The sequence below is a fragment of the Drosophila eugracilis genome, unplaced genomic scaffold, assembly GCF_018153835.1.
Source record: "Drosophila eugracilis isolate 14026-0451.02 unplaced genomic scaffold, ASM1815383v1 contig_423, whole genome shotgun sequence".
NCBI lineage: Eukaryota > Metazoa > Arthropoda > Insecta > Diptera > Drosophilidae > Drosophila > Drosophila eugracilis.
Window position 1 is genome coordinate 796181 of NW_024573287.1, and position 20128 is coordinate 816308.

Genomic DNA, 20128 nt, shown 5'->3' on the forward strand with positions numbered 1-20128 from the left:
AATTTGAATGGTACTAAACATTTCAGGATAATTAAATATTTTAGCCACTCTTCCTTTGCCGCAGCGATATTAATTTGGGTTTGAAAGTTTGCGCAGTTGCCCAGATAAACTATCTCGTATTACCATATTCATTTGTTCGCCAGGCTAATACAAAATACCAAAAAATAAAGAATGTTTAGCTTATAGTTTGCACCAACTGTAGCCGAAAGCAGGACTCATCTCTGACCCACAGTCCTCACCAAAAAGGAGATAAATAAATGCATCTGTCAGTAGCAGCAGAGTTGCACGCCAACTGTCAGCGTCGGAATGCCAGTGACAAGTTTTTGTGGAGCCGACAGTGGCAGGAATTCTCAGTGGGCAGGACTTGAGAAGGTCTCGGCAACTGTTGCCCACTTCTGTGCGCTTCACTTCCTCCCAGAGTGATCCTGCCGAGCCCCTCTGATTCACCTGCCTGCAGAATTACCTGGCTAAAGTTGCGTAACGAATCAGGCGTAAAATACAGACGTTGGAAGACAATGAAAAGTAGTCGCCGCCACTCAACTGACAGATATTATTATTCATCTTCCCACTCTGGCTGAAATCTGTTGCCGACTGGTCAATACGTTTAAAGTTTCCCATATAACATGAGGTATATAACCGTTTTTCTGATGGCTTATTAAGAGTATAAATTCTTTCCAAAAAATAAAAAGCTTCGTAGCTTACAAATACGATTTCTGAATATTTGTAAAACTTTTTAAAGTAACATTTATTTTTCCTCGAAGCTATTACTTGGCAATACTTTAGCAATAGCCATAAGAAGTTACTTTGGGTTTATATATAGAAACTCAGTTTTCTCATATAGTATTCCCCAAATCCCCCCAGCTCAATTTCTACTTTATATTTATTGATTGAAACTTTTCAAACTATTTTGGCCTAGAGTTTTGGGCAACTGGGGAGGCCTTTGTAATAGTGTCCTGACCCAGAACCATTTCGGCAACTATTGCCGAGGCGACAATCAAATAAATCACAAGTCCTGCGTCTAATTAAACTTAAGCTGCGCGACCCTTAACACTTGAGCTCGGCCCGTTGTCTTAGCCACATTCTCGCTCATTTGCATAAGGACGCGTTTGCTGCCTACCAGCCAAAAGATCAACCGGGGAGCCATTTCCAGCCGCTTTCTGTCATGGTGGCCCCCGCTCGACAAGGCTGTTCCGACACTCGAAATGTGTCTATGCATATGAGAGAAACTTTGTCCTCACCATCTTGAGCCCCTTAACCCCTAATGCCCCATCCTCCTCCCATAGTGTGTCACGCCCGCGTTTTGTGTCATGTGTGCCAATTAAAGTCGCTGCCACGCCCACCAACCGAAAAGGAAGGGCTGGAGACTAAAGTAGAAAAACAATGAGACAGTAGAATTTAGTCGAACAGATGACACACTTTCCATGAAAGTGGTTTGGGGTAATGCCTTGTTCACTTATTTGATTTTGTCAACTTTATTTCGTATAAGTATTTATAAGCACATAATTTATAAAGCTTATATTTGTTTTTATTTCAATCACCAAACTATAAAAGAAAATCTCCGAAAGATGCATTGATTTTCTATTCACCTGCCATAGCCTTAGTTTGCAGACAAAAGAACTCTCCAAGTGAAGAAAGCTCAATGCTCTTAATTCAGCAACACAGTGCAGTGTATGGGAACCCAAGTGGCTTGCTCGACTCCTGCTTTTCCTACTTCCTTCGCCAGCTTGGTCCTGGGTCCTAGCTGCTCGTTGTGTGCATTATTAGCTGCCGTTTATTGTACCCAAGCAGCCGCCAGTAGGAGGCTGTCTGCAAGGAGTCAGGACCCCCAGTAGCTTTGTATAGGGGCAAAACAAATTTCAGTTGTCGTCGTCATCGTCGCTCACTGGCTTGTTGGGCTCCCTGTTCTCCCTGGATCCGCTGCATATGCCTGGCAAGAAAGTGACTCCTGCATCCTGCTGCTTATCTTTGTACAGTTTAAAGTCATTAGCCATCCTAGCTTTAAGAAGATCCTTTCTAGGAAAATCAATGCCAGCCCCTTGCCCAAAAGAAAAGAAGGATACATCCAGGGCAAAGCAAAAATGCAACGCTGTCAACTTAAGAGCCTGCCAGACGTCGCAAAAGAAATTATAAAATGAAAACAAAGTGCAAATATTTTTCTAATGTCTGACAGCAGCTGTTAAATGCTACGGAAAATCCCGACACAGCAGCTAAAGAAGAAAACTGCTGGTCAAAAAGAGCAAAAAAGGGACTTTGAAGAGGGGCCAGCACACTAATGAACTATGAAAATAGCAGACGACAAACAAAAACAAAGCGGAAGTGACAAAAAGTCCCTGACCAGGAGAAGGCAACTTAAATGACACTGTGGGACCAATGGATGATGCTTAAGCAGAAAATAGATTAACATTTTTGCAATTTATCATAAATATTCTTGACGTCATTGTATATTGTATGTAAAGGCATCTTTTTTCGGAATCCCTTCAGTATTTCCAAAACTGCTATTCCTTAAATTATATTATAAATTAACAATAAATATAATAAGGGTATTTATTAGTTTTAATTCTATTAAAAGAAAATCATTACCAGTTATGAGTAATTTAGTATTCATTTTCTATTGGGTAAGCTTGTTCCGACTTTATCACATAAAATGTATAAATTAATTTTGTATATTCTTTATTTAATATTTACTGTGCTCAAAGACTATAAGACTTTCTATTCTTTCTTTTCCAACAAGTCCACAGTGCTGCATAATTAATTAGAAAACAAAAGCAACCCTCACCGGGGAAAACAAAGAGAGCAACAAGCAATCACTTTCGGAATGGAAAAAATAGAGCAATATCCAAGTGCGGACTTGTGGAATCCACTCAGTAGTGCAGTCGCCACCGGAGGAAGCGGAAGTGGACGGAAGTGGGCGAATGTGGGCGGATGTGGAAGTGGACTGGTACCACCTCGACTACTCGCCACAAGATGGCGCTGTGCACTTACTTTTCTGCAGCTTGACAGCGCTCGAAATGAGACAAGTGGCAACAGTGCGCGCAGCAAACAGAAAAAGGAAGAAAAAACTCAGACAATGGTCGAAATGTGGGTGGTCCAGCGTCAAAATGCTAATGCCAAGGGATTGGGGGGAATCGCTTGGGAGAGAAGGTCGAGCAAAAGGTCGGCGGTGGGGCGAAAAAGGAGTGAAATGCGATCGGTATTTGTTGCCACGCCAACTCTAGGCGTTCGACTTGGTTTTGCTCTATTTGGTAATTTATGTGGCGACATTTTCGCCACCCAACAAACCCACCGGGACTCACGGATGTTGTTCTTATTTTTCTAGTTGCAAAGGCAACCACAAGGAGCGAAACGAAAGCTGACGGCCAGCATTTTTGTGACAAGCGCACAAGTTTCACGCTTCAATGTACAACCGAATGGCAACTGTGTGGTGGGGCAAGGATATCGCCAACGGATGGCTGACCTGTTGGCTGATGGCAAGTGAGTTAGAAAATTAAAAGCGCAATATGTTCGGATTTTGCTGCTATTTTTAGTTCTTTTCTTATCCGCGCCCATTGACAGATTCACCAGCGTTTGGAAAAAGGCGTTACCATTGGGAGCGTGGAAAGTAAAAGGACCCAATTATTTCCATTAAATATGAGGCACACTTTGATATATAAGATGTAAAGTTAATCATATGGAAATTGCTTTCTGAAAATGCGACTTTTAAGGATTGTACTACTGAATAGTAACTTTTAGCATAATAATAGAAGGTTAATATTCTACGACTGATTGAATATTTTGCCGTAATTAATATATATAATAAGAATTGTGGATTTCCTCTGCTGATATACAACTCGTCGGTCGTACGACTTTAGCATCTTTACTGATTTATGTTTGAAGGGGACATCCCATAGCCAAAGGCTAATTTAAAGCGTTTAAAGATGTAACCACGTTGTATTTATTTTTTCCACATTTTTTACTACCTGATGTGAAAAACTTTTCCTGCTGGCGACATTTTCTTCAAGTTTTCGTGGCTCGCCACCCGGTGGCGGCGGCTGTTGTTATTATTATTCAGTTACTCTGTTTATACGGGCAAGATATTCATACATTCATGAATATATATAAAGCACGTATCTTGCTTTTGGCGCTGCCCCAACACACAGGGCGAGAATTTGCATAAGCACCAGCGTACAACAATAACAAGATGTGTCTGTGGGTTTGCCAAGGAAGAACCGGGAAAGGCGGGACGAGCAACCGCAGATAGCGCGATGAGATGCGGCTTGGTTTACTTTTAAATTTGTACTATATGCAATATCCCCTGTGCATGTGGTGACACTGAAACAAAAAATCTTAAAGTGTTATAGCCGAAAAAAGTATAAATAATGTTTTTTGATTTTTCTTTCTCAAAAAACTATATGATTTATTATAGACACTCCTTTCACATAATGATATTAAAACAGATATAATTCGAATAATTCTTTCACAGTGCACATAAGTATGTGTTCTTCAGTACAACTTCTTCGACGTTGTACGTCTATATGTGTGGGGATTTATCTTGCCACAGTCCTCCGAGTCGTATGCATGTTTATAAAATTGTCTAAATTCCCACAAGTTGATTTAAACTTTCTTCGGCTGCCACGTACATTCGTGTGTGTTTGCTTGAATTTTTTCAAAAATAACAAAAAGAAAATCCCAGCCTTTGTTAGTTAGATGCCCGGTGGTGCTGCTCAGGACTCTAATGCAAGTATCTCTTTTGGGCTCTCTGCTGGCTTTCCTGTTTTTTCCGACCCACCTCGCGTATACGTTATATTTGTGCACAAACCAGTTTGTTGCTGCTGCACACGAGCACGGAAAAAGCGGAAGTATCGTACATTGTATTGTTGCTATTTCACCGGTGTCCCTTTCATTGTAGAAAATGCTAAAAATGCACTCAGCTATTGAAATCTGAACCGCTGTAACGCCCCGCAGTATTCGTGTATTTGTCCTTATTTTTTCAGGTTCTTTATTGGAATTCTGTACCTGCTCGTATAGACTGGAGATAAGCCCAGATGAAAAGCTGTTCCTAAAACCATGACAATGACAGGAAAAATTTGTAGTGGCCGATGTTATGTAATGAACAGAAAACAAGTTGTGGGAGTATTGACCTTGCGAAGAATTTGAAGGTACAAGTAAAAATCAAATTGTTGCATTTAACAGCTTGCAACCAATAACAACTTCAGTGTACTTCCCAAAATGTTAACTGATTGACGTTTAAGGCTACTCGCCTGTAAATAATTGTGACAGAACTATGACAGAATCGCTTATCAAAGTTCTCTGAGTTCAAAGCAAAGTAATTCGTTCTTTGCCATTTAATACGAATTAATTTAATTTGATTTAACATAAACAATTCGTGCCTCGGTCAAATTTCAAATGGACACCTAACTAGCAATGACATTAGCATTAAGCTATGTGGGAATGTTTTCAATTTAAACACTTTGCTGGGATGGAAGCTTTTGTGTGCTATTTATGACGTTTTATTTGTTGATATTGGGCATTCAGGCTGTTATTTGTTTGTGTTGAAAATTAAATGATCAATAATATTATGAATAAATTAATTGCAGTTAAATTTAAAGAAATATCTTTTAAGAATAAAGTAATTCTATTTTATATTAAAATATAGTAAAGATAGCGGATATCCTGGATTAGTTTATGCTTAGATTATAAGAAAAAGAAACTTTTCCTTTTTAATTTGATATCTTTGACATAAGAGTAGTATATGAAGACTACCTATCTGGCAGACAGAATGTTTCTTATATGCTCATCGGCTTAGCCCGGTTACGAGCCACTTGGCCCACTTACCCACTTGTTCCGTGATGATCCACCTAATCTGCCCTACAACAGCTGTTTATAATTTCAGCCGAGAAGGAAGAAGAACCTCTGGGCCTATTTGGCATTGCACTTGACTGAACTTTCGCCCTGTGGCGCTCTCATTCGCACTGTCACCCACTCGCACGAGGAGCGCTTTAACCAGCTAACCACTTGACTCAAGTGTTTGCTCACTTTGCGGGATGTCTCTCCCCGAGAACCTTTCTCCCACTTTCTCCCTGCTGTTACCGCTTCGGTTTGCGGTTGCTGCTCTTTTTTTCGCATATGTTTTGACACGCCTTTTTTTCTGCTGCGCCCAGATGTTTTTGTTCTCCAACGATTTTCCTCGTTTTTCTTTGTTTTTTTGCCTTTTCTGTTGTTTGTGGCGACCTCTTCAGCTCCCCTGGCATTTCCATTGTCTGTCGGCTTTCACTCAGTTTATTTGTACTCATGCATCATAAGGGTTTAATGGATTTGCCATTGGCCTAGGCCTGGGTTCTCCATCCCGTCTGTTTTGCATCATTTACCCACTTTTCACACGCCCCTAAAGCACGGGCGTGTGGGCCTACGCAATGATTATCATATTACGGCCATTGTGTGTCTGAGACCACACCTCACTGCCCCCCTCGCACTTCGCACTCTTGGCTTTATGACTTTATTTTCGCCTCCCCTACTCGACGGCAGTTAATACATTTTTATAGACTTGCCAAACTACTTAACCACCCCACTTTCGGCTTATTTTCCTTCCTTTGGGCTGTCTCTCTATTAGCTTTTCGCGTGCTTTGTCATTGCTGTTAATAGACTTACTTTTCTTCTTGTCCCAGTTTTCGTGGCAAAGTGGCGACAAACCATTAAAGCCAACTGCCCACCTGACCAACTGAGACCGCTAGGACCAACCGCCTGCTTGGTCATAAAAAAATTGGTCAACGTCGCGTATGCGTAATGCTTGAATACTGTTTTATTTATGTGCAAATAGTCGAAGGTCTATATAATATTTAATGATGCTACCACGGATCTGGGTTCATTTACCGATTTTCTGAGCCGTAAATTGTTGAATTATATTGGCTTTTCGTCGATTCATTAAAGCTATTGGATGTTTAGCAACAACAACTGACTATTTCAGATTTAAATTTATCGGTCTACTATTTCAGCAGGTTGTATGTAAATCCTAAAGACATACTAACTAAAAACAAAGTGTGCATAATGCGAACAGAGTGGCTACGAACTAAAAGGCAAAAATATTAATCTAAGGGCAAGCACGAATTAATTTATGAAGCCACCATCTAGTGCACTTAGCTGGGATTTTGGTAAAAGATTTTCGGCACTCTGTTTGCTTACAAATTCCGTTTACATTTGCCAAAATTTTTGCAGACTTCAGCAGCATCTGCAGCAGTCAGATCGAGAAGAACACAACAATGGGCACGCAACTGGCTTCGGTTGGCCATGTACTTGGCTTGTCGTAGTCTGAATCTGTCCTTAACACACATCAAAGGCATTATTAACACCGCATATACAAGCAGGGATTCTGAATGATGCCTTCAAGCGGCCTCAGAGGCCAAAAACCCAAAACATGTGTCGTTGTCCTTGTTGGTCCTAGTGTGTATAAGTGTAAGTGGCTCTATGTGCGAGCGTATTTATGAGCCACTGTACTACACTACTATACTATACCATATATATATATGTATACATATAGCTAGCAGGCACTGTAATACATACGCATGTAAACTGCTTTTGGCGTGCATTAAGTGGTCTTAACTTTCCACACAAGGACATGCTTTTTGTGGTCTTTTAAATTATTTTTTTACCCTCATTCGGAGCGAGCAAGTCGATGGGAGGGGGGCGTGGTGGTGCAAGCACGTCTGTGCAGCCAATAAAATTTATATTGGTCTGGGAGCCTGTATTATGCCAAACGCATCTTATTTAAGCATTTGGCTTTAATTTTGCTCTGAATGAAAATTACTTCAAGACTAACTATACCTATACAGCTTTATTTATTCTCTCAAATTTTCCACATGAAAAAATATTAAAACCACAGTTTTACTAGCTTGCTTGTACAACATAAAATCCATTATATTCCATATATCGTTAGAACTTTAAACAGGCGGTAAGCAATCACAAATCATTTTTGTATTCAACCTTTTCGGGAAAACATGAAACAACATATGGATTGAAGTTTATTTTCCGAATAATTTTACCCAGTTTAAAAATTCTTGCATGGTTTTTATTTTCTTCAACTTAGCCCACCTTAAATTTGATTGAATCCATTTCCACCTTATCTCCTCCTTTAGTTCTGTAAGTTTATGCTCGGCCCTGTTTAAAACACGTAATCCTACCTATTTGGCCTGTCTGGGGAAACTCCAAATTTACGGCTGCCAATTTGGAAGTCAGAACCCGTCTGACCCTTTTTTCTTTTGGCTCATCAATGAACCAAAAAAGTATGCTACCGAGAAAAAAGGGCCGGCAATTGATGTTTTATTCCCTCGATATATGTGTGAGCCATACAAATGCAGTTTGAAAAATGTTTACCTCCACATTTGCCAACCTTGTTTGCTCTCGGCGAAATCAGGTTAACGAAGAGTCTTCTCCGGGCCAATTGAAATGCGTGCGGAATTGTGTGCAATGAAGAGCCGTTTGCAGTTTTCGACAGTCACAATTAGCATCCACAATCTAGAATTGGCAAGGCAGTCAAAGAATTTACGGAATGCCAGGGCCCAGATGACAAAGATGGAACTTGAGCAGTCTGATAAATTGAAATTTGAGCAGAAACGTGAAGCTGCAGAACGTTCGTTAGTTCAGCCGTACTTTAGCCGTGATCCTGCCGTTCCACGCTGGCTTTTCCTCAACGACGACTTGCCACACTTCAAAGTTCGCGTTGTCGCCAAGTTCGGCGAATAATGAAAGTTGCGTGCCGCCTTGTCTGATGTGATGGTGGCACGAAGAACGACGGTCGAAGGACAAGGACGTGACGGCGTCAACTCGCAAGGCGGTTGCATTCAAATTAAATAGCATTTTGATGAATATTGATTGATTGCCTTTGCCTTGGGGCAAATTAGAAGCGCAAACCGCATCGACAAAGTTTTTATTTCTACCCCGTAGGCGAATACGGGTGACTCAAGTTCAGCCTTGAGTTCGGCAGAAGGCGGATTTGGAGTGGAATCATTTGCAATTTCCATTCAATTTGAAACAGACAATTTAAATGGGTCTTGGTTTCATAAATTAGAAAGAGAAGAGCGCAAAGTTAAAGTTAAAGGTAACAGAATACCTGATGCTTTACAGTTTTTAATTTAAGATCGATAAATTTAGTTTCTTTTAAACATAGCGCACAATACGATTATTATCGATCTTAAAAATTAATAAGTGGACCCTTCAGGACTCCTATTTTAACTTGCAATACTAACACTTAAGACATGGCTGCATAACTCTTTATTCGAGGGCATCGCTGGGTGCTTTGTTAAATATGAAATGACTTCCTGGCTGCCGAGGCAACGTTAAACCATTTTCGTAATGGGGGCTACAAAGTATTGCAGTCCCTGCCGACGACAGAGGAGCTACAAGGCAAGGCAATGTCCTCCGGACGAAACACAATGCAAGCGGCAACCGGAAATGAGTAAACAAGCGTCAAATAGTGAAAACAGCGGACCCAAGTACAATGCAATACCCAGTAGTCCTGGCTCCGTCCTCATCCACTCCTCGGGTTCTTTTTCGTGCCTCGGCACGAGAAAACAAATAAATGAAACATTAAACGAGACAAGGAGCAGCTCCAAGGGGGAACAAGGAGTGCTCGAGTAAGGAGGGAGGCGGGGCATAAGGACGAAAAATGAGCACCGAAGACAACAACCGGATATCCTGGAACTTTATAAGGAGCTCCCCGAAAAAGGACAGCAACGGCGACGGCAAGGACAACGAAGTTTATTTTAACTTTTGATTTCCGCCTTTTTCGGTAGAACCCTCGAGTGCATTGGCAAATGATTGCATTGAGTGGCAAAGTTGCGCTTTCAAGAGAAAATATCGAGTGAGTCGGCTTGGCATTAAGAATGAATTAAGCTCACAATATTCTACTTTGCCAAAGGCGATGGAGGAGAAAACAGATTTACCTGACTATGCTTTGATCTTGGAAATTGAATTTGCTGCAGGCAAACCTACCTAAAGTAGAAATTTAGAATAGAAAGTAATTTAGAGTAATTTAAATCGAGATCTTAAGTTAATCTATAAGCGATTATTATTTTATTTGTGAAATTTAAAGGTTGCTGGTTTTATAATACTGAGTTGTCTCTCTGTAGATTGTAGATTTGCAGATTGCACTTTTTCGTATTATTATTGGTCTAGAAAAAAGCCAAATATCAGATAAGCCTTGAGTTTAATCCCTAAAATACTTGGTATTAACTTTCATAATTATTTAGACAGTCCTGCTTTACACTGCTTACTACATTCGTAATTACTTCTGAAATAGCTTTATATTATTCAAGTTCAAGATGAGAAACGTTTCCAGGACGCAATCAAAGTAAAAACCGGTGATCTTGATATCTAATATATAATATTTATGTTAATATTATTGTTTTTTCAGGAAATCAACAATATTTATTATTGATTCCGATGAAGACCAATTTGAGGATATGGAGGAGTGCGAAGAGTATAGCTATGGACTGACCACTGACTTAAGCCGGTATGTATCTTTGGTCTTAATTAGAATATTGTTAAATACAAATCGAGATAGAAATCAAAGCATTATTTTGGATTATAAGGAGTTCAAGGCGGCTCGCGTAATTCAGCGCCATGTTCGAGGCTGGCTAGTGCGACATCATCTAAAAGAACTCAAGGCATCGGCGGTCATTATTCAGAAATGGTGGCGCCGTTTTCTTTCACAGAGAAATTTGATTTTCGTTGCCGAAAATGCCTTACAGTTGGTTGTTTTGGCGCATTACGATAAGTGTAGCCGCCTCATTCAGACCTTATACCGCGGTTGGTGGTCGCGAAAACACATCTTTGACCTTACCATGCTCAAGAGACTTCAGGTTACCCTGTCCAAAGACCTTATCCACACTTTGGTCAAATACTGCTACATCACCAAGAATTCTGAACATCTGCCAGGCCTTTATACGATACGGGACTCAAGGTAAGTGCTGTGATATTAAAGATAATTTGGTAAACAAGTTTTTATTGAAATATAATCTGTATCTATTGATCTCTAAAGTCTGTGCCTAAAAACTTTGGAGCAGCTGATGGCAACGTTTGGCTTTCGATATTATAACTCTAAGGCTTCCTACAAAATGAGCAAGGCCTTGAATACGGTGCAGCAGGGACGGAAGGTTTTCGAAGCGGCAAAAATGTTCACGAATATACCATATCCTGGCTTTAATGATCGCGGCTATTGTGATAATAGGGCGTTGTCCTCTATAGCATTGAATGTCCCAGAACCGGAATACTTCGAATTAATTTACAGTTTCCTTGACGGCCTTAGAAAGATGGATATGTCAGTAGCGGCTAAGTGGGAACAAAAAATTGCCATCCAGGAGGAAAAGACTCGTAAGTTAATTTTTAAATAAAATAATTTTGTATACTCTTTTGATTGGAAATTAACAGGCTTAAATAGAATAATCGAGAAGGAAAACGAGAGAAAGAGATTCGTGAAACGCATACTGCAGGATATGAGGCACTGGCACTATTCAAATGGGAAACCTATACTTTCCAGAATCGTATTCAAACATCATGAAACGATTGATGTGTTGCATGATGCCAAGAATACCCTGGTATCTATATTTGGTCAACTCGAGCCCTGCATTTGCCCAACAGCTGAAGATTTAGCTAAGCTTGAAAATTATTATTAAAGTTGTTACAAACTTTGTATATTTTCTATGTCGGAAAAAACATGAATATTTCAGAATACATGAGCATTAAAAATAAATATTATTTATAAATATTATTTTTCTTATATTTTATATAAACGCATAAATTATTAGGGTGGATTTCTTTATTTTACTTGATAATGTACTTACATTTTCGTTTATGAGCTTCAAAAGACAGAAGTTCCACGACCCTTTATATATGTGATTATCTTTGCTTCTATTTTTATTTATTCCGAACACACAAGCATAAGTAAGTTCAATATTGGCAGCAAATTAAATTTAATGATGTTTGCTGCTTGCAGCCAAAAAAGAAAAGCTCTAGCAAAAAGCAAAAAGCCAAGTAGAAATTGCCAACTCTGGTAAATATTTGCCAACTGACGCTAATGAACTTGAGCATACAAATGGGGATCGTGCAGAGGGCCAATACTTTTGGCCCTTTACTCGTCGGTGTTGTACAGAATATAATTTTCCCAAAAGATTTGCTAGACAGTTGATTGTGTCGTTGGCTTTCATTAAAGAGTTTTCCTACCGCCACCTCAGCATCACAAAACTCGTAAGATGAAAGGCGGCTGCAGGAATGCGGTAAAAATAAAAGAAAATTTGCTGAGAAGCAACGAACGTGTTTGCACAGAAAATTTCTTTCCTATTGATTATATGTATTTACACATTCCTCTCTTTTTTTCTCGTATGGCAAACGCGTGGGTTGCCCATTGTCAAACCGCAAAAGTCAACAGTTCTCGGATACATTCCATTTTCTCCATTCCAGGAAGGTCTGTTGGGAATGTTGAGTGGAGTAGAGCACTCAGGCTCAACTTGTTTCAAGTAAATGAAACAAGTAGGCATAGGTTTTCTGCTGTCAATCGAGTCTCTACCTGACTCTGAACAGGGCCTATATTATTCAGTTTATTCCTGGAGCCCAAAAAGGCAACACCTCCGGAACTGAGCTCCAAATTCTCAGTGTTTTTCGATTTAAACTTACAAAATTAACATCTTTCGGCTAGAATTAAGTTAAAAGTGATTTTTTTTTACGTAAACTTAAAACTTTGGAAGAGCTACAACTCGCGTTGCATTATGACGCGACACAGACACAGGCTTAAATAGTGTTAAACAGTGTTAAACAGTGTTAAATAGTGTGAAAATAGTGTGAAAAATACAGGCAACTATTTAAGCATAATTATAACTGTTACGATATTGACATTGTTGCTTTGCAGACAACAGGAACAACAACACAGAGGGTCTACAAATACTACCAACAGCATGTAAGTAGACACGATGCAAAGGGCATTCCTTGATTAAAACCAATACACCTAGAGGAGTATCATTCTTTGATTAAAACCAATACACCAAGAGGAATATCATAAAACATCTCGGAACTACATTTAAACAAAAACAAAACATCTGATAGCCATTTGAGCATGGAAATAATTATAACATTTGATTCGGAGGACTAAAGCAGGAGCAACTATGTAAGTGACCTTTTGCAAAGCTTTTTTCTTCGATTGATTTGAATACTTCTGTAGCTCTGTTCACATACTGGAACCAACCAAGGAGTATCTGAAAAGCAGTCATTACATAAGACATGACGACGACACAGGTTGACGTGGAAGTACCCACGATGCGAACCGTCTTTAAATGAAATATAAGACACCACATTGGCGGAAGGTACTGGCGTCAAGTGGAAGATATATTAAAAAAAAAAACCATAACAAGGTACAGAGATACAAGACATTAAAAACAAGAATGCAACACTGTAGAAGGGTACAAAAATATAATACTACAAATGTTTGATATAATAAATTTACACTTTTACACTTAAATCAAATTTTATTTGTCGGAGAAACACCTTGGATGTGTATCTCAAGCTGGTCGAACAATAGTACGAGTACATGTTAATTAGGCCAAAAGTGGGTCAGGAAAACAGCATGGCAAAAACGAGAGCTAAAAATAACGCTAGTCATAGGCAGCAAAGAAAAAAAAGCGAAGTACGGGGAAACGGAATTAACCCAAATATGCAAATAAATTTGCAAACAAAAATGGAAACAAGTCTGAGCCAAGTTGCACATTAACTTCCGCAGCTCATTAAGTCACTGTCAGCCCCTCGAGGCGGGAAGCTGGCGGGAAATATATATAAATTTATGTGACGCCAACTGGACGACAGGCGACCACTGGTACAAGACCCCAGCCCGTCTCGAATCGACCAAGAACTTCGCTCCGAGCTGGAAAACAAAATAAAATGTGGGTGGGAGGTGTTACAGTCTTCCCTTCGCATTTAGATAAATCAGCAGGGGTCGCAAAAAATTGCTGAAAAGGTTGGAATGAAAATGTCGGCGCTTAAAATAAGAAAAAACCCAGAAAACAAAAATCTGATTCGGCCCGCCCTCTTGGCCTGAAGTTTAATTGGGTCGATTCCCTTACTTTGCTTGTTTATATTATGGTCTACATAAGAAATGCCTGGATTTTTGTTTTTAATTTTTTTTTTTTTTTACCAGGCGAAGGTCATGGCAGTTCTAAGGGGACTGATGGTCAGGGTGGGTCAAACTAATTAGTGGCCATTTTGTGGGTTCTCCCTGTTTAATTAAATTTTAATATGAACTTAATTGAAACGCTGTAAAAAGGTGGACCCTTAAATATTTTTCACTTTTTAAAGTGAGACTGGACTGAATAACAAATAAAGTACAAACTCTTATTTAAACTACGCATTTAGTCCCTTAAAAAGCTTTACTCACCTATTTAATGTTTGGAGTAGCCGGCATTCTGTACATTTTATTCTGCCGCTGTCATTTTAACACTAGTTTGAGGGAAAAACCAAATTGTTACCAACATGTAGATTGCATGTGATTAAATTAATTTGCTGGTCTCCTTGTTATTATTGCCAGTGGCATAATCCTCCACATACGGCTATATAATTAAACACACGCGCTGCGAAAAACGACCGACGAGTAAGCGAAACGATTTAGAATTAACTGGAGGAGAGAAGGAAGTATTCGGGGAAATACGGATTTACTTAAGTCTGAGCATCACTCATACGCCTATCACTATATTACTCATATCTCACAAAGGACAAAGAGCAAACGTAGGACCTATTTTTACTTTTATTTTGCAGCCTCTTTCACGACTTTTTGGGCAGTGCAGCTGGCCGGTGTTTGTCTGAGATCCAATTCGTTGCGCGTTATTAATGAAACTGCTGATTTTTCTCGTCATCGTCGCCAGCATCGCCCCAAAAAGGACATTCCTTCGTGGACATTCGGGATTTTGAGAGCTCTCTCTCTGTCTTTCTCTCTTTGCGTTTAACAGAACCTTTTCTCTAAGCTTAACGAAGGTGCCGAAGTTTCTCTGAGAGAGAGAAAGCCCAAGGAAATTTAACGGTCGAGGTTTTTGAATTTGTTTCAGGAGCAAGAAATGTAATCCTATGAAATGAGCAGCTACACTTTTTATTTATTTACTAAGTTGCAAAAAAAGATAAAGTTATATTTTTTTTAAAATAATTAAATAATTTATTCAGTGGTCAGTCTTATGTTATTTTAAATGTTTAGTCCCAACGCTGTTAAAATACTGGGAAATAATTTGATACCTTTATATTTGAAGGAAATTTTTGTTCTCTTCTCTGTAGAGTACGTAAAAGGCAATACTTTTGAAAGGCATGGAAACTTCTTAAATTTATTTTATAAGAGAAGAGAAATGCTGAATCTTATATAAAAACTTCTGCAGCTAGTTATTAATAACAATTTTTTGTAATTTATTTATACCCTTAGTGGGTTTAAGCATGGGTAAGTAAATATATGAGACAAGGAATCGCGAATCGGGACAATCTATCAAATTTAAAAATCGCTAATTATAATCATTATATGTATTTTCAAACATATTCCCAGAAACTGGGAAACTAAATCGATGGAGGGGTTCAATTAATTGCCATTAATTAGGTGTAATGCATTTACCGTTTAGTGCGAAGTCAAGGAATTAGTGTAAGCCCCCTATCAATGTTAGCCCCTTACACGAGTATTATCGTATTACTCAAACCTTTTCGTAAGGTTTTAAGATGCCTCAATATGTTTCGCTTTATACCTTACAGCCCACCCACTCCCATCTACTTAAAGCAAGGAAAATCTTTTATGACACGTTATTAGTTGGCCCTGAGCAAAGGAAGAGCCGCGAATTGTGCGCCGCGAAGGGGAATATATATATATATATATATATATATATATATGGTATATACCGACTCAGACGTCGGGTGAGCTTTAATATGCTTAATGTAATTATGAGAATCGCATAGAGGGGCACCGCATCCCTGCATACAGATGAAAGCGTAATTCGAAACAAGGAAGGAGGGTGTCAGGTTGTAAAAAATGCTGAGGGACTTCCATACCTGGGGCTGTCATAAAAACATGTACAATTTACGTATACAATACAGCGATTTTTTTATTTGCGCAAGATAAAAACAATGCATTTTATAGTCAGTCAATTACAAATGTTAAGTCATGGCGGTCTTCCCCAAAGAAAAAAAGATTGCCCATTTATTTATATGAAAGCCTTCAAGTACTTACTTAACGCTGACTGGACTAAGTAACATAACAGACAATTTTCAATAATTTTTGTGACAATCCTCAGTATCCATTTGTCAAGTGTGCATCTTATCTGCTTCTAAATTTACCAAACAATTTAGAGGTGCACCTCACGATACAGCACCTGAACCATCTTAATATCGTTACAAAAACGTCCTCAGATCACAGCATCCTACTTATATTTACATTTTGCTAGCATATTTATTCCTTCGCTCCCAAATTCTTAGCGAAACTGACTTTGCGGCTAATGCAGATGGCAGGCGAAGCGAAGCGGAAAATGCTTTGTAAATTATTATGCCAAGTCGGAAAATGGAATGGGTGCCTAGACCCCTCATATATAAATATTTTTCCAGAGATAAACAAAGTATTTGCGCGGCGGTACGGCATGTGTTGTGTCATAAATTTCAATTGACTTATGAATATGGGGGGAATCTTTTCCCATGGAAAGTTTTTAGCGCCTACACGTGCCTAAAAGCCGATGAATATTGTTTAAATTTATTTGCCATATTGCTAATACGGTTGCGCGCTTAACTTCTTACAAAATGGTACGAATATGGACTTAAAGTATTTAAATAAAATTGTACAGCTTAAAAAAAAATATTACTTAAATGAAAAATTAAATTTTTAGAGATGATATATATTTCAGCCATTAGTGCCGCCAACTTCTTCATGGACGTATTAATGTGTTTGTCAAATCTCTTGCCGAAAACAATCCACAAACTTTCGACCGGAGCCTATGCATCATTTTTATGTGGAAAATTTTAGAACTGCCTAAGCGCTTAATGTGCCCCGCAGCTCGAATATGAGGGGGAACGAAAACTTCTTGGGCAGGACCTTCACACACTCTCAGAGGCTGTAACACTCTGGCTCAGAGCACCCCAAAGGATATTAACAATAATCTAACCAAATTAACCCAAAGCACTAAAGTGTAAGTGACATTAAGTTAATTTTCGTGTGCGCCAGCGAAAGAATAAACGAGATGAAAAACAAAACGGGAAAACTGAAACAAAAGAAGTGGCAAATAAGGGGGGAAAACTTACGTTTTATTTTACGTATTTTGTGTGTTTTTTCTACCAGTTTTTTTTTATGCCTTTTTCTTTTCTTTTGTCCCTGCTGCTGTTGGTTGCATCAACTGTGCAAAATTTCCCACGAGATCAATCAGCCACAGGCTGGAAAACAGGACAGGCAACAGCAACAGCAACGACGGCAGCGATGAGGTGGTTCTTTTGGGTGGGAAAACCGGGCAGGAGTAGCTCCTGTCTCTCCTTGTTGTGGTTTTTGTTGCTATTACTGCCTCCTTTCAAGTTTTTCCTTTTGTGTGTAACTTTGACCTGCTCAGCTTCCGAAGCTTTTCTTTTTCCCGCTGGTTTATTGTCTGCAAGTAGTATCAGCTTCTTGCTGATATATATACACAGATATACGTATATAAGTATACGTATGTAGTGGAGCTCTTCTTTTTTGTTTTTTGTTTTCACCTCTTGGCATTGGCCTTTGGAGTGTGCAGCTAATGAAGCGAGAGTTGATGAGGCAACTCAGGTCAGAGGCGGTGTACGGAGTTCGGTGTAGAGGGGGTGGGCTTAGCAACTACTTTTTGGGCCAAAGGTTGGGCAGGAAAATTCATCCATATCCAAGTTCCAAGTTTTCCACGATTGCTTGAGGCCATTTTCGTACCACATTTTAATAGTTTGCTTTTCAATTTTAAGTTGAAAATAATAATATTCCTAAAAACACAGTTTTGTTTTAGCGCAGCTCGTAGACTGTTAAATATACCACAGCTTTGAATAAAATTATCAATATAAAGATATCTTCTGTTTGCTTGTCATTTCTATAAAGTCAGCTAATTAAATATATAGTTACTAGACTTCCCCAGATGTGTGATAAATCCCCTTTGCAGTGCCACCTCTGATGCGAACTTCATAAAAAACCACCGGGAAGTCAAGCCGAAACCAAAAGTTGTCTCTCATTAACAGGAAACACTTCAAAGAATCGCATAAGTCCAGGAACGGGGCGCTAATTGTCACAGTGTGCGTGCATGTATTTGAGGGTCCTGCCACCAAAGTCAGGAAAATATGCCGCCGAAAGAAAGCGACTTGATTGATTAATGGATGTCAAGCGGCAGTGTCGAGGTGACAAGTGACCAAGTCAGGCTGTACGGGGATTTGCTGCCGCTAAATGATGTGCCAAATTAGACACGGTCTGAGGGGAAATGAGTTTGGACCGGATGGCAAAGATGACTCTGTTGGTCAGTGCTAAGGTTTCCAATGTCAACCGTCCTGAAAGAGCATGCAATAAACCGTCAAAATGGCGTCCGGCAAATGACAATAAAATTGCTTGAAGTTCCATTTGGGTCTGCCGTTTGGCTTGTATTTCGGCACTCTTTCCGGAAACATTTAATTTTGCGCCCCCAAAAAATTCGATGTACCGTTTCTTGCACAACTTGCATTTCCGTCTACTTTTGCATTTCCGGCAGTGGGAGGGCGGACATTTGGACTACGACCTGGCCACCGATCCCGGAATTGCAACCAAAATGGAGTTCGGCTCCATTGCGGATGTCCGCGTGGCAATTTTAATGCAATTTTTATGCGCCCGCTCTTGGCTTCCGATTTTTTATTTCACCCCCTTTCCATTCCTCGTGTCCTTTCCTTCCACTGCCATTTACTTTTTATCGTGTGCCATAATAGCAGTTTGTCTCTCCCTCGACTGCAGTTTGTGGCCAGAGGGAAATGGGAGCCAGGTCCCGCATCCTTTGCAGCGGAAGTCAGGTATGTAGGGAGCGGAAGAATTCGGTTGTATTTCGGTTTACTCTGGGGTTACTTTGGGTATTAGGTTGTCTAATTGCGTTCTTCATTACAGAGCAAAACGAAGATTAGTTCTTCAACGTCACGGTTATAAGATCTAACTCGAATACAGTCATACTTTCTGGCTTACTCGACAACTAAGATGATAAGAGAAATAAGTTGATATGGCTAATATTAAAATAAATACGAATAAGTGAAATTTTAAAGAAACATATATATTATATACAATTTTATCCATATCCAAAAACCATTTAGTTTTAAGGATAATTTAAACTTGACAAATTGTGTAACTTGGCCTATTTTAAGTTTCTGATTGATCATAAAACATTACTTGGCCCTTGTCGCCATTGCGGAAATTTTCCACTCGAAACTTTTAAACAGTTTCCCAAAAAATAGACCCAAATAAATAGCTGCGATGGAAAATTTTTGCATAAAACCATTTTGCTTGCAGCAACCGCAAGACAATGTTGTAAACTAAGACCAGTGCTCCCCGGACACCCCTTTTTTCCTTTGCAGAGCTTTTCCCGGAAAGTTGTTGCTGTTCGAGAGCCCAAGAAAATTTCTATAAAAAGGCATAATAGACGTCAGCAAATGTCTGCGACAGCAGCAGCAGAAAACTACAACAAAAGCATCAATAAACAGTGTAAAAGACAGTAACTGGAATGGAGTGCAAGAGAGAGAGGGTGGTATTTGATGTGACAGAGAGGCAAGAGCTATATGCACTACGAAAAATCAACATTTATCCTTCCTTATTTTCCTTTTTAAAGATTATACTTATAATAAATGTACAAAAATAAAAACTAATGTTATTCAAAATACTCGAATTACCAGGGATTAACTTTTTTCGGTAAGCACCATTTATTCCTGCGACAAAAGTACAAAGGGTTTCCGGTAAAAACTGGCTTCAAAGATTATTAAACCTTTTTTTCAGTGCGGTTAAAGGGACAACTCTGGACTTGAGGTTGCGGCTGAGCCCTAAAGCTTCCGCTCAAATTTTTATCGGGTCTGGAAGGGGTTATTTCGGGGCAAGCGGGAGTAGATGGAGCCGGAGTGGCGTAAACCATACGTCAAAGATGCTTTATTGAGCGGGACAAACAAAGGCCGAAGGGGA

General features: G+C 39.4%; 2 protein-coding genes and 1 long non-coding RNA gene across 3 annotated transcripts in view; 2 read left to right on the plus strand and 1 right to left on the minus strand.

Annotated features, from left to right (window-relative positions):
- The window catches only part of LOC108105180, a 54694-nt gene extending 39876 nt beyond the window's left edge, over positions 1 to 14818 (minus strand). Inside the window, exon 1 of the mRNA XM_017211632.2 lies at positions 14387 to 14818. The gene's annotated coding sequence lies outside the window, so the exon portion shown is untranslated. The remainder of the gene's footprint in view (positions 1 to 14386) is intronic.
- Positions 10213 to 11737, plus strand: LOC108105178. Its single transcript, XM_017211630.2, has 5 exons — positions 10213 to 10318; positions 10382 to 10480; positions 10532 to 10930; positions 11009 to 11340; positions 11398 to 11737. The coding sequence occupies exons 1-5, from the start codon at positions 10290 to 10292 to the stop codon at positions 11640 to 11642; spliced, it is 1104 nt and encodes a 367-aa protein (XP_017067119.2). The 5' UTR covers positions 10213 to 10289; the 3' UTR covers positions 11643 to 11737.
- LOC108105183 lies at positions 12869 to 13471 on the plus strand. Its single transcript, XR_001772350.2, has 3 exons — positions 12869 to 12919; positions 12972 to 13126; positions 13181 to 13471. It is a non-coding gene; the product is annotated as an uncharacterized LOC108105183 (long non-coding RNA).
- Positions 14819 to 20128: the final 5310 nt, after the last annotated feature.